We start from the raw sequence: 15,624 nt of genomic DNA, 5'->3' as shown, positions 1-15,624 counted from the left end.
ATGAAATCAATGTCACCAAATACTTATACCATTGTGTTTTTGTTGTTATAGTGATTTAAGCAGAGATCATGGTCCATTTATAAATCTTTTCTTTTATATAATATTTAATTTTATTATCTTTATCCGATGTAAAATTTAGGTCCATTTAGATTATTCCTAACACCAACCAGGCTCCACTCATTTCTGACAAGTCGATAAGAAATCTAGTTAATTCCTTTTGCCACTCTTATAATATAAACATCACATCAATTATTAATATAAATATTAAAAAAATAAATTTAATTAGAAAATATAAAGAATTTAAATATCTAAAAAATAAAAATAAATTAAAAATTTAATAAAAACTTATATAATTCAAATTTGGAGTAACTTTTAACTTAATTAGCACAGATTATATATGGCAAATAACTTGATGAGATCAACGTGAAGCATGTAGTAAAATTTTCAAATAGAAAGATCTAGTGTGTGAACATAAAACACAATCCAAAATAAACTCAAGCAGACAGAAAACTTCATCAAGTTACGTGTAAAACTTGGCAGTGCCAAAGCTGAATATAGTTCTCCAAAGGAGGGTCAATTTCACAAACTCTGGTAGAAGAATTTCTTGAAAAGCTCCAAATGTGCTTCTTGGAAATGCATGGACACAATAATGGATCCATCACCATGTGGACCTAGCAGAATCACTGCCCTATCATGTGCACAGACATATGCCAACCCAAAAAACACAGGCTTTCCCCATCCAAAATCTGCTTCATACATTGGCATGCTCATCCAGCTTGTGATATGAAGGTTTGGATTCCCTGCAAAAGGGAAACTATTACGCTCTCCTTGTCCCGAGAAGAAACCCCTTATACCATCCAATTGCTCCTCTCCTAACACAATCTCCATTTGTGACCTTATGTACTCATTTCTAAGCTTTTTAGTTGCTTCTCTTATCTTTTGTGCACCATAGCTCAATGGCTTTGACACTATTTCTCCCACATAGCATTCTGGTGACACTGTTTCAGCCAAAGCATTTCCAAAGTAATTCCTAGGGAGAGGAGGAACTAGTCTGCTGCGGACATCACCATTGAACCGAACCACCGTTGGTTGCTTCTCATCAAGTTCACGAGCCTTACATGCACATCTCCATACATGACCTGCAATAGCTTCAAATCTGCTATAAGCTCTAACCCCTTCTTCCAAGGCTTCTTCATTCGCCTCCTTCTTCAGCTTCTGCACCTGTTCTGGCGTTAGTTTCAGTAACACACCACTTGTCTTCTTGCTTTGCTCAGCATTGATATCAGAGCTTCCTAGTTTTAACGGTAGAGGTTTCAACTCGGGGTGATCAAAGCACGGTGATGTCGATGAGTGTTGGAGTTTGAGTATTGTTCTATCAAGGTAGGGCAATTCATGTGGCTCAAGTGTCTCTCCACGAGCCAGTTTTGCCCATGAATTGATGAACCGAGTGCCAGCAAGCCCATCAGCCAAAGGGTGACAGAAAGCCACTCCAATGACAAAGCCTTCACCATCATGGAATCTTGTGGATTGCACAAGCAACAAAGGAATTTCCTCTATGGGTTGAGTGTAATCAATCTTTGGAACAAGCTCCCTGACAGAGTCAGAAGGTGAAAAATCTCCATAATCAGCCAATGATTTTGTGGTTTCAGCTTGAAGCAATGTCACTCCCTTGGCATTGCAATCCACTTCCATTCGACCAGTTTCTCGTAAGGTTAACCTGCCAGCAAGTGGATAGTAGTGCACCAAAATCTCAGGAAGAGAGTTTCTCAACCTCTGAATGGTGTCATCACTGTGTTTGGCTTTGTATACATAGATAGTGGGTGTGTGACCTGAACGCCAGACATGGTCATTGTCTGATAACCACAAATGACCTTTGGGAGTTTCTTTACTTGGAAAGACACTGTAAGAAGCAACAATGGCTACCATCTTTATGATGTTGCGTGTTATTGGAATTGCATGTAATATACATACTTATATATGAGTGAGAGAGAGAGAGAGAGAGAGAGTTGAATGACACGTTTCTGCAGAAGTTGCCAACAAACAAATAAATGCATGGCTCACATTACTACTACACGTTTCAAGTCTCTTTAATAACCAAATTTAGGGATTGAAAGAAAATAAATGCAAGGAAAGTAAATTTTGTAAAGTAATATATCCTAAATGTCTTTTTATTTAAGTAAAGTACATGACTTGACTTGATGATAAGGAAATGAATTAAATTTATAAGATGAATGTATATTTTAAAAAATAAGTTTTTTACTGAAATAAATTGAATTAAAATAATAATAAAAGAAAGTAAGAATTGTTTTAGTTGTAATTTGGTTTGTAAGTGTCAACACCCATTTCGTATGGATAAATAAAATTTGTTAAAAAATTTCCAATAAATAAAAAAAGTGTGAGATAAAAGATTTAAGAAAAAATAAATAAAAATAAAAATGTAGAATACGAAATTGTATTTGAACGATAAAAATGTCTAAATTAGAATAAATAAATTCTAATGATTAACTCACCTTAATATTCAAAAGTGGTATAAACATGAAAAAAATATTTAATTTAGTACCCATATTTACTTTATTAATACCTATTTTATATGTGGTTCTTTTTAAGGAAAATGATACAGTAACATTTACTTTTTGACAACTTATCTCAAAACGTGACGTGATATCTGTTTTTCAATTATTTTCAATTTTCACGGTTTTTTTTGGAAGAAAGGGAGAAAAAAAAAAGTAAAAAGCGGGAGTGAAAATTGGTAAAGAAAAAACATAAAGCAGAAGTACAAATGGTTGAACTAAAAAGCATCTTGTTCGTCGTCTTCAACCATTGAAGATTCATGGGAATGTGGATATTATGTCATGTCTTGGATAAGAACAATCATTCGAGCTGCAATTAAAGATGAATGGATAGATGTAATAATATATATATATATATATATATATATATATATATATATATATATATATATATATCTCACATATTATAAATCATATCAAACTTTAAAGAATGATATTCATACATAATGAAATTGTATTACTTTTTCAGCGGTTCAAGAATCCATCACCTCTACCAAATGACATTATCCATGGCCGATGTTATTTAACGTCTGTCAGAGCCCAACAGACGTCAAACTGCTCTATTTTTTGGCTCCATTTTTCCGATATATATATATATATATATATATATATATATATATATATATATATATATATTCAACAATAGTTTAATGTTATATAAAAAGGTGTGTTTAGAGTCTTATCACATCTTCCATTTCAAAACATAGGAACACTTTAATTATTATATCAATTAATTAATTAGATTTCTAATTAAATTTTAACTAATTTATAAATGTTTCTTTCGCTTTTGTAAGAATGAATTATATGTATAAATTTTTACTTTTAGCTTTGTGAATTTTGTTTTTAGTTGGATAATTAATTACTTTTGGATTCAATTTTGTTGAAAAAATCATCATCAGAGAACATTACCGTCTTTAGTTTCAAGAATCACGCTATTAACCGAGAAATAAGATTAACATAAAAAACACAAAAATATAACATAGAAATTCCAAATACGTAAAAACACCACAACCATAGAGAATAATTACTATATGAAAATTTGTACAACACAGAAAACACTCTCAACCATTTGATACCAAGTGCACCCACACTTTTTAAGACGTATTATTTTCATCATCCTAACATAATTGACATTTTGTGTACAAAAATAATAAATTTATTAATCTAAAAATTCACGAATGCTATTATGCAACAATTTATTTGATATTCCAAGTTCCAAATGAGGATCCCACAAGCAATCATGAAACATGTTCAACAGAACAGTAACAATAACAGGGGTAGCTTCTAACATCATTCCCACAAATTCTGGTACCATTTTACATTCTCATAAATAGATTCTGCACTCTCAGTTCCATGCCTGTACATATGTAACAGCCATTGCCTCACTGTTTCCTACAGAAAAAAAGAAACTTCATTAAATAGTATTTGGAACAAATAGTTAAGAAATTAAAAGAGTTTGTTTATTAGAAATTATACAGAAATGTAGTAAAAAAAATTTTAAAAAATAATGTACATTTGTGTATTTCAATAATAAAAAAATTGTTGGGTTCTCTGCAGCCCAATATACTCTAATTTAATGCCATTTTAAAGAAATATCACTTGCTGAAACAATTTTATTAAACTAATATAAAAAAATATTTTTATCTGCTGTAAATATAATATTAATATAGTTTATTCAGAGAACAATTAAAAATAAAGCAATTAATATTTTATTGAAAAGTATAAGCATATAAGTCAACTTCATTTTTGTTAAAACTATATTATTATTTTAAGATGAAATAAATAATTTTAACTCACATTACCCTACATACACTAGTTTGTATTTTTTTTTTCCTAAAAAATGAATCTAAACCAATATCTTCTTCTCTAATAAAAAAGGCTAAGTACATTCAATTCTCTTGCTGCATTTTTGTTCAACTTCACCTACTCTCTGTCAATGTTATTTATTTTGGAATAACTCACTACTCTTACCTTCTGTATTTGGGGCCCTCTTTTCCAACCATACGCCAAATATTTCCTTTTCGTACAATACTACCTGCAAACATTTAGATACTAACCTAATGCCTTAAAAAGGTAGTAAGAGTATTAGTTAAAGATTTAATAAATAAAATTTTCCTATAAAATCCATTTAAAAATGTATTAAAATCATATCAAGAAAACATTGATAATTTTTTGGCTTAAACAAATGATCTGGTCATAATTTTCGTTTGCTTTTTTCAATTTGATCCAACGTTTTATTTTGTTTTCAATTTGATCATATAATATTCGTCAATTTTATTTAATGTAGTTCTTTTCACTAACACTATTAAAATAGTTAACTAACTCTTACGTGTTGTTTTGTAATTTTTTTTAATTATTTTAAAAAAGATAATTTTTTTATTTAAAAAAAAGTTCACATATTAAGCTCATATCATATTATGTGTCATTTTGTGATTTTTTAATATTTTTTTTATTTATTTTAAAATTAAAAAAAGTTATTTAAAAAAAAAATTCTACATATCAAGTCAATATCATGTCACAAGATCAGTTTTTTATATTGAATTTAGTCTTAATATTCGTAATTTTTTTTAATTTGGTCTTAATCTTTTTTTTATTTAATTTAAAGTTAAAGTTGGTTTAAAATTAAAAAGAAAATTTTCAAAGTAGACAATAACACCATTAATTTAAAATTTTAAGAGGTTAAAAATACTTAAATTAGTGGTGTTATTTCCTACTTTTAAAATTTTAAGAGGTCAAAAATACTTAAATTAATGGTATTAAAAATAATTGTTTTTTGGTTGGTGTTCCACTTACATTGTATTTGACTTAAGTGCTATACTTAAATCTGTAGTGTTCTTCTCCAATCTTGAAAAATGACAGTTTTTTCTAATTTGTTTCTTTAATATGTAATATATGTTAAAATATACTTAATTTATATAGTTATTAAAGTTCTTTTAGTATTTTCGGTTTCTTTAAAAGGAATTTTTTATTTATTATCTAACAATTCTATTTAGAGCTTTTATCCATTAAGAAAAAGATAGTTTCATTATCTGTCAGAATTATATTTGACCTAGTTATCCCTTTAATGAAAAAAATATAACAAAGTCAAGTTAGATGCCATCTATAAATTAGAAAGATATTGAATGTATTCAATCTAATTAAATACATGACAATGATTTAATATTTTATAAATACTTAAAGACTAAGTATATTAAATAGTTCTAAACAAATTATCTTTAGATCATTTGCTAAAAAGACCACATCTTACATTTATCCGGATTTTAATATTAAATTACTTCAAAAAAAAAATCAACTACTATTAGTGTAATTTATATATTTTAATATAAAAAGCATCTCCTTTTTTTTTTTTTTACTCCCAACTTCCATACGAAATTAAAGGGGTCGATATGACTTTTCAAATTTTTTTTTCAATCTTCAAGTTTTAAAATACTGGTTTCAGTATTTATAGCTTATGTAATATAAAAAATTGGTCTCTGAAAAAAAAAAAGTGTTACCTTAACCTGGATGGATAACTAAGAAGAGTAATTATTTACTTGGAGAATTTAAATTTTTTTATACTACATGTTTAGATAAAATAATTAGAAAAAATTGAATTAAGAAATTTTGATAGGTATTCCAAATGCATAAAGAAGAAGAATTTCAAATATGCTATAAAAAATTTAAGTAATTTTAAATTCTACTTCTTTTCACTTGACTCCTATCTCACAAGGTCGAGCCGAATCGACTCAAGTTGAAGGTCCAATTTAGTCGGTCCATGCTAAAAGCTCATTTGAAGATAGAGAAGGGTCTGTAAAGGCCAAATGTCGGAACGAGTTCACTCGGGTCGAAGATTGAAATGAGTCCACTCTAGTCGAGGATTGAAAAGAGTCGACCTGGGTTGAAGATCATGACGAGTAGGAGTGGGTCGAAGCTTGAGACGAGTCAATCTTAGTCGAAGATCAAGACGATTCGATCTCAAATGAAGACCGAGACTAGTTGATATCAATTGAAGGTTGAGACGAATAGATCACGGTCAAAGGTCGAGTCGATTTAGTGGGGTGGAAAGGTTGAGTCGATTCCGTCTAATCTTTTAACCCAAGACAAGAGTGGAGTGGATTTGACCCAAACCTCGTTTAACTTAAAAGAGATGCTGTTTTGCAATTATAAATAAAAATATAATGAAGAAATTTGAAAAAATAATAACATTAATCAAGATCGACTACAAAATATATTCAATATTGATATTTTTTATTTATTTTTAACAATTATATGATATTTAGATGGTTTTTTGAATTTGGTGATAATTGAAATACTTTCTCCTAAGAATAAAATTAAAATTTACTATATTTGAATTGTCTTATCCAAACTATGTCTTTGAAAAATGAAACAATTTGAAATAATATCAATTTAAATTCAATGTATTTGAATGTCTCACCTTGTGTTTAGATAAGGTATTTTAAGAGTGTGATTCATTTCATCAAAGAATTTAAAATGCTTTATGACAAAATATGTTATTTGGATGAGGAATTTTGGAAAAAGTTAAAATTCTATTGTTTCATGAGTAATTAAATTAATTAAAGTTAAGAATATCAAATTCCCCTTCAAAAGTAGGCATTTGAAACTACTCATATTCTCTGATTCATATTTTGATCAATGTGGTTTGAGTTGAACTAGGTATGGGTAGTCTCGTTCGACTTGACGTTGGATCAACCTAACTTAGTGTGACATGTCCCTAACCCAATGTCTCAAACCAATACTGACCCAACTCAACTTGGCTAAACTTGATCTGACTTGTCTCGATTCCAACTAGGCCTAACTAGCCTTGAATCGGCTTAACTTGAGCCAACTAGACTTGGTTAGACCTAGAGTGACTTAACTCGACCTAGGCCGGCGCAAACTTAGCTCGACCTGGTATTGATCAGACTAGGCCTAACCTTGTCTTGATTGGACTAGGAGTGACCTAAGCCTAATCAACTTAGTCAAATGTGGGTCGACCATGTCTTAGACAACATGGACTCACCCCGACTCGATTGAATGTTGGCTTGCCCAACTCTACTCGACTTGAGTGCAGACCAACTCATCTCAACCTTGGGTCAGACAGACTCAACACGTTCTAGTATTTTATAACTTAAAAATAATCACATTGAACATAAGTTAATTTTTTTTTTGCAAATATAAAATGAAAAAAATCTTGAAAAACTTTGATTTAAAAATAACATGAATCAAGATAAGCTATAAAATATTATCAATATTGATATTATTTAATTTTTAACAATTATTTGATATATAACTTCTTTTTTTTTAATTTGGTGGTGATTAAAATACTTTATTCAAATAAGACAATTAACATTAACTAAATTGGAATTGTCTTAACCAAACAAAACATTTGAAAAATGAAATAATTTGAAATGAGATCAATGTAAACTCAATGTATTTGAATATCTTATTCACTATTTAAACAAAGGTAAAGTTATTCAAAATAAACCTCCTTCTTCATACATAAGTACATTATGTTTACACCACTAAGAAATAAAACTAAAAATCAAAACATCAATAATAGCCCTTTTTCTATCTCCCCAACCTATCTTTGTTGACATTTATCTCCTATAACTAGGAATGTCAACGGGGCGGGTAGGGTACGGGTAGTAGTTCCCTCGTACCCTATCCACTAGATAAATATCTGTCCCGTACCCGTATCCATATCCGTTGGGTATCTGTTATGCGGGTATTCACATAATTTTTTAATATCCACGAATATGCATGGGTATTTACAAAAAAATAAAAATAAATATTTAACAACATATTTTAATCGTAAATTCAAATAAAATACAATACATAACATTCATAAATTTTAAACAAAGTTCAAATAACCCATTTAAATAGTGTTGAATGACAGTTTACAAAAAAATGATTTTTAAAAAAAAAACTAATTGATAAAAAATTGAATCATTTAAAATCAATATATTAATATTTTAATCATATTTTTTTTTTAAAATTTAAATTAGAGTATAGCGGGTACGAGTATCATAGTATCCATGGGTATAGATACTATGATACTCGTACCCGCTGCGCTAACATGCGGGTATTAAAAATACCCGTACCCGTTACCCGTAGGTATCCATTTACAATATCCATTTCCTATCCGTTGTGGATTTTATCCGTGGATACCTATTAATACGAACTTTTTTGACATTCCTACCTATAACATCATATGCTTCTATGAAACACATTATCATCACAATTGAAAACAACACAAAAGACACAAAATGGGATAAACTATTGTTTTAACAAATATTCATACAAGAAAACATATTTTAGATCTTACACATATATCATTCATATTCACATCTCATACATATATTGTATAAAATTTTAATTCATTCATTAAAACATCTATTAGAAAATCGAATGTCTATTACCTCTCATGTCATAAATTATTAACATCATACATCATTAACATTTGACTCTAGTTTTAGAAGACTTATGCTTTGAATTACACTTAGACATTTGCATACTATCTTCACAAAATTGCCACCACAAGAAAGCTATGTAATAGAAACTCATACCACTAATATGATAGGATACCACTCTTTTTCAAATCATAAACTAGGTCATAGGAACCTTATTTGAGTCTCACCACCTAATATTTTTCTCTATGTGGATCCAATATTTGTAGAGTCAAGATCATCTCCTTTAAAATCTCAAATTCAACACATAACTTAAATATCTCAACACAACATTCCCTCAGTGAAAATAACTATATTCTGAACACACCATATATTATAACAATTGTAATATCATATACTTTCATTCATATACACTTCATCCATTAATTACTTACCATATTTAATAACATTCACAATTAAATTAATTGAAATAAAAACAAATAAATAAACAACAATAAAAGAAGAAAACAAAATATTTTTTTTTTAACTTTAGTGAAAATTGTCTCACTTGATGAAAATCCTTCATTTAGTTGCAATTATTTTTTCTTGAGGGAAAACTTTTGCGCTTGAACAAAAATCTTGGGTGAAAATATTAGAAATTTGTATTGTTTAACGTACCCAACAAACCCAAAAACATCTTTCAAAGTCTCTAAACTCTATAAACTTCAAACAATTATAACATAATTTAACATCATTCAAAAGTCTTTACATCAAAATCAAAATTTAAATATCAAATTATAAAAGTTTCATATCTTTACTCTTCCAAAAGATATAATATAAACAACTTTCATTAAAGAACATGCATGCATAAAATATAATATATTCTATTGTGACTAAGTTACATCCTGTAAATCCAAATCTTCTATTTATGGTATTATCAAAACCATAAAAGATTCCCTCATTAAGGTTTGCTTTTCTATGATGACAAAACTTTAGGACGTAAGCATAATCGAGATATCAAAATCCATATCGATGCCTAATATAACCTTATTTAGAAGGTTTATTTTGTTCAATAATAAAAACAAACCTTTATGACCCTAGATCAACAAATATTCATCTTAGCTTTAGAGAGACCACATGAAATAATCCTTCCATCCATCATACAAAACTTTCCAAAATTATCTTAAAAAAATAACTTATTCAAAATAAAAATTTATCAAACAAAGTTGTTCTATTCTTCACCAAAATCTTTGTGGTGGGATCTGACATAAAGAAAGAATAAATAAATTATTTAGTAATCTTGAGAGAAGCAAAAATAAATAAAAAAAATGTTTCCATAAAGAATGATAATTCTTCTGAATGAAATCTGAATAGTTAACTTTTTCTATTTATAAATTTTGGATTTTGATAATAAAATATTCATAAATTATAATTTAGATAACCAATTATAATTTATTACACAAATAATTATAAATTATCTTTAAAGTAACCTTCCTTTTCCTTTAATGAAACCTATTTTTAATTTTGTCCACATGTATAGAGATTTAGAAACATGTTTTGATTTGTAATATCAATAAATAATATTCTATTAGTTAAATTAATATGAATTTTTCTTTGATTTTAGATTTCTAGTATATATGTTACAAAATAACTTTTTTTTTATCACCAAACGAATATTATAAATCTATAATTAAAGCATTTTATTTGTTTACACAATATATACAACAATAATATTTAATGCCTTAGTTCTTAAAAGGACATGTCCATCATAAAGAACAATACAATCTGAACTTTAGATATATAACATAAGACACCAAATACAATACAGAATGCCTATATTAGTTTTTAGTATATATTTATATTTATATATTTATCACTAAGCTTGACATAGTTAGACAATATTTAGTCAGATAATTAGAGGACTTAAGTGACATAATTCAAATCCAACAAATTAGATTGAGTTTTTACGCGTGATTGGATCAAATTCAATCAAATTCTATAGAGAGATGGATTCGGTTAAGAGATATATGTCAAGCTTACGATCCAAAGTTATCATAGAAAGATGTTTGTTTGACAATTTGTTATTTATTTAATTTTAATACTTAATTTATTTATACCTTTATATTTAGTTTTACTTGCAATATTAATTACAAATTACAAACTTTAACACTTTGTTAAAACTTGTTATCTTTGATCCAACACTATTATAAGTAAGTTGACTTGAATATAATAATTATGTAATTAATTATAAGATATAAATTCATTTAATAAAAGTTATAATAACTATGACTATATATTTGTCAACGATATTTTTGAAGCAATGTAATCGTATTTTATAGGAATTTATGTTTTTATATAATTTAATATTTTTTAGTGGAATATATATTTTGTTTGCATGTACTTTTATAATACCTCTATTTAAAAAAAAATTATCAGTAATAAAAAAATATCAAATATAAGGAATATATTTAAGGATAAATGAAGATATTCAATATCACAGTGTAAAATGTTTTCTAATCCATCCTTTTCAATTGTCCAATTATTATGACTATGTGTTCTTAGCATTGTTACTAACTAACAAATAATATATTATAGTAAAATACTTTAAACTTATATAAACAATATTAACTATTTCACACTTATGAAGAGTAATTGTTAAGTTTGGTCTCATTTTTATACAAAATAAAGAGACACCTTTATCTAAAGTACCTTTAATTATATTATACTAGCACTAAAAAATGATTTCAATTTGTTTATATTTAAGTCTACAAAATATTACCTATATTTTTTCTCTTATATTTGAGTTAAGGAGAAATAACATTTATCATTAAATAATTCAACACTAATAATAGATATTTTTTAAAGTATATGGTTACTTTAAAAATTTAAATAATTCAGTAAATATTCTTCTCTTAATTAAGTGTCTTTTTATTCGCAAAACTCAAATTTTAAATTTATTATTTGTTTAAACTAACCTTATGTTCGTTATAAAAAGACTATGCTAATTATTATTCACAAGCAGTAGTTAAAGAATTAAAATTATTCAAGATTTAGACATGTGAATAATATTTAGAGTAGATAGCTGTTTCCCATTCCAATATATTTATAGGTATCCTATTTAATGGTACTAGGAGTGTTTCTTTAGTTTTTTGTCACTGTTATGAATTAAAAAAAGTCAAGGAACTAAAACTATATATTTTATTAACAATACAACACGCAAGACTATTTATTACCAATATATTTTTGTTATACTTTTTCATTTTAATTGATTGATGTTAGTTCAAGACTATAGTATATATTTGATTAGCAGTCACTTTTTACTACATTGTTTTTATTTTCATTCTTTATAAAAAAACATTTCAACGCAATATTAGTATTTATTAATAGGAGACGAAATTGAAATAAAAGTTTTAACATTTGACTAAAAAATCTGATAATGTAAATCACTATGATTTTTAAAATGCTGAAACAGTGTGGTAGTAGAAGATATATAGAAAACCTAGGAAATATATATACTTGTGTACTCTAAAAATTTTGTTGCATAAGTGGAATACAAAAATTCAACGCTACAACTCTTCACCATACTTTCAGAAAAAATAAATAAATAAAATAATGTTGGTCAGTCTCATTTAATGGAAGACTGAAAATCTATGGCATTGTTGACTTTACACACAATGGTAGAAGAAGTTTGGTGTACAAGTATTGGCCACAGTAATCTATTCTCTTCTGAAAGACAACCTATATGCAGAACTTGCTAGCTGTTTCCAAGCCATAGCAATTAAAGTTTTCTCCCTTGTGGGAACCAAGGTGGGTTGGAAATTGAAAACTGGTAAATCAGATTATTTGCTTTCTATCAGGTGCACTCAGTTTTCCATCTTTATGTGATTGCTTTCTGAATGTTTATTTATGAATACAGAAAGCATATATGTATATAACCATATTACATATATTCCATGAATTGCTGGTTAAAATCAACCAATTGAAACTGTTTATACCATTCATATTATATATGTTGATATTATTTATATTTATACCTAGGGCATGTATGTCTCTGTCATGATCCAATAAACGAGGTGGTACTGTGTTATTTATTTCACTCTCAAGGGATGATGCATATTTTATATATTCATCAAGTGAACTTTTCTAATTGTATTGAGTAGGAGACAAAGATGCAATGCAAAATAAGGTTTCTGAATCCTAAACCCTTTTAGAGCAAGCATAGCAAAGAAAATGGTGTGTACCTTCAATTGTTATACCACATTTGCATTCTAATTACTTAAGATTTTGATAAAAAAGAAAAGGGTTTGTGGAGAGAGGACATGTCCAACTAAATTTTAGTCATGTGGTGAAGGTTCTTCAGAAAAGTTAAGGCTTTATTACTGGAAGAAGTGAATTAATAGCAAGAGTAAATGCACCCTGCAAGACATCAACTAACCACACACTCTTCCCACCTGCTAATATTTACTTCACTTCTTTGAACCATTTTATATTCCATGCTTTCTCTCTTCTTCAAACCACTTCAAAATCCTCACCATTCTCTCTCTATTCTACATATCTCTCTCTTGTGTTCTAAGCAGCTAGAAGCAACAATGGAGAGGAAAAGAAGCCATGCCTCTCTTACCATGCTTGCAATGCTTCTTGGATTACTCTCTCAGAGCCTTGTTATTCCTGTGATGTCCATAACTGTTGAAGATCAGAAGAACTACTACACCCCAGATCCACATGCTGGAAATCCCCCCTCAGGTTTCTCTGATTCTCTGTGTAATCCTCTAACTAAAGTGTACCTACACTAGTTCAATATTCATGCAAGATAGTATATGTTTCTAGCAACTTTATGAGCTAAGACAATTTGAAATGAACCAAGTTTGAAGTTCATAGAAGATTTTTTTGTATATATATATGATAGTGATATACACTGTGTTGATATCTTGTTCTTCACTCATTTCAGGCTCACACAGAAGTCCTCCATCTCATGGCCATGGAAGCTCTCCACCCTCACATGGTGGAGGAAGCTATAGTCCAACTCCATCAACACCCTCAGGTGGAAACTGTGGATCATCACCCCCACATCATCATGATCCAACACCCTCAACTCCATCAACTCCATCAACCCCATCAACCCCATCCACACCATCAAACCCTCCTTCAGGTGGATACTATGGAGGTAGCCCCCCAACACCTATCACTGTGAGCCCACCAACCACCCCAGTAGACCCTGGCACCCCCTCTATCCCCTCACCACCTTACACTCCTTCCCCATCTCCCTTCACTGGCACATGCAAGTAAGTTACTTTCACAACCTTCATGCAGATCACCATCTTAATGTAGATATCACCATTTTAAGTGTACATGAATTTATAATAAGTTCTTACATTTCTCATTTCTACTTCTCTCCATTGCACACTCTCTCTCTCTCTCTGTAGTTTTGCAAGTTCAGGTTTTCTACTGGTATATTTTAAAGACACAAGAGAGTAACAGTACATAAAAATCCAGTACAGAACACAAATTCATAGTTTTACACTTCTCACTTGTCTCTCTTCTTATTTCCATCTCATCTGATATATCAAAAGAACAATGCAAACCAGACTAATAGATACATTTTTTGGTGTTATATATGTATATATATAAGCTGATGGATGTTTTCCTTGAATGTTCAGCTATTGGAGGAACCACCCAGCAATCATATGGGGAATCCTAGGGTGGTGGGGAACCCTAGGAAGTGCATTTGGTGTGACCAGTGTTCCAGGGTTCAGTCCTGGTCTGAGCTTGCCACAAGCACTTTCCAACACCAGAACTGATGGATTAGGAGCACTTTACAGAGAAGGCACAGCTTCATTCCTGAACTCCATGGTGAACACCAAGTTCCCTTACACCACCAACCAAGTCAGAGACAGATTTGTGGCTTCACTCAGTTCTAACAAGGCTGCACAAGCTCAAGCTCAGCTCTTCAAGATGGCCAATGAAGGAAGAATGAAGCCTAGACCTTGAGATTCATCATTTAGTCTTAGTTTTATTTGGTGTGTCAATTTACTGAGTGGATTTAAAGCATTTATGTTTCATATTTCTGTTAGTTTCTGTCATTCAAGCCTCTCACATGTGTTATTAATATGTCTTTAGATGGATATCATGTTTTTTCTTCCAGATTTAATGCAAACTTTGTGGTATTCGTTCAATAAAGTTTATTCACCTACAATATTCAAGGGTTCATTCATTTTTGTTTAAATTTTAAATGAATCAGTGCTTTCTACAAGTTATTATATTATTTCAAATTCATAAGAAAATACAATTTTTTTCATTTTACAAAAAATATATAGTAATTTTTAAACAATTGTTTGAATTCAAAAAATGAAGGTAATTTTTTCTTTGTGAAACAAAAAAAATAAAGAATCTTGTGATTCTAAAGTAAAATAAAATCGATTTAACCATTTTAGACTTTCGAAAAAAATTTAATGTGGTTAGAAAAAGGAATACTTAAAAGAATGTCTATTTCAACTTTGCAAATCTAGTTGAGTAAGATAAGTTTTGCCTCTATTTGTATATTACAATTTTGTTTTTATTACTCTTAGTTTATGTGTAATTCAACACTTATTTAAAATTATTTAACAGTAATTTGATCTCTTTTATACACCAAATACTCTTTTAATATTTGTTAATGTATATTATATATACATAATGTATTATATTTTGTT

General features: G+C 28.9%; 2 protein-coding genes across 3 annotated transcripts; one reads left to right on the top strand and one right to left on the bottom strand.

The window, feature by feature from the left end:
• Positions 1 to 435: 435 nt before the first annotated feature.
• LOC114188979 (spermidine hydroxycinnamoyl transferase-like) lies at positions 436 to 2,065 on the bottom strand. Its single transcript, XM_028077668.1, has one exon. The coding sequence runs from the start codon at positions 1,924 to 1,926 to the stop codon at positions 580 to 582; it is 1,347 nt and encodes a 448-aa protein (XP_027933469.1). The 5' UTR covers positions 1,927 to 2,065; the 3' UTR covers positions 436 to 579.
• Positions 2,066 to 13,445: 11,380 nt separating this feature from the next.
• On the top strand, positions 13,446 to 15,128 carry LOC114187644 (protodermal factor 1-like). 2 transcript variants are annotated; one of them, XM_028075943.1, is made up of 3 exons: positions 13,446 to 13,678; positions 13,884 to 14,217; positions 14,593 to 15,128. In XM_028075943.1, the coding sequence occupies exons 1-3, from the start codon at positions 13,525 to 13,527 to the stop codon at positions 14,921 to 14,923; spliced, it is 819 nt and encodes a 272-aa protein (XP_027931744.1). In that variant the 5' UTR covers positions 13,446 to 13,524; the 3' UTR covers positions 14,924 to 15,128. The 2 variants fall into 2 exon arrangements, with proteins under 2 accessions (XP_027931744.1, XP_027931743.1); XM_028075942.1 differs by having other exon boundaries at positions 13,446 to 13,696.
• The last annotated feature ends 496 nt before the right edge of the window (positions 15,129 to 15,624 follow it).

Source organism: Vigna unguiculata, chromosome 6 (genome assembly GCF_004118075.2).
Source record: "Vigna unguiculata cultivar IT97K-499-35 chromosome 6, ASM411807v1, whole genome shotgun sequence".
NCBI classification, from domain to species: Eukaryota; Viridiplantae; Streptophyta; class Magnoliopsida; order Fabales; family Fabaceae; genus Vigna; species Vigna unguiculata.
This window is presented reverse-complemented; position numbering and strand designations above follow the sequence as displayed.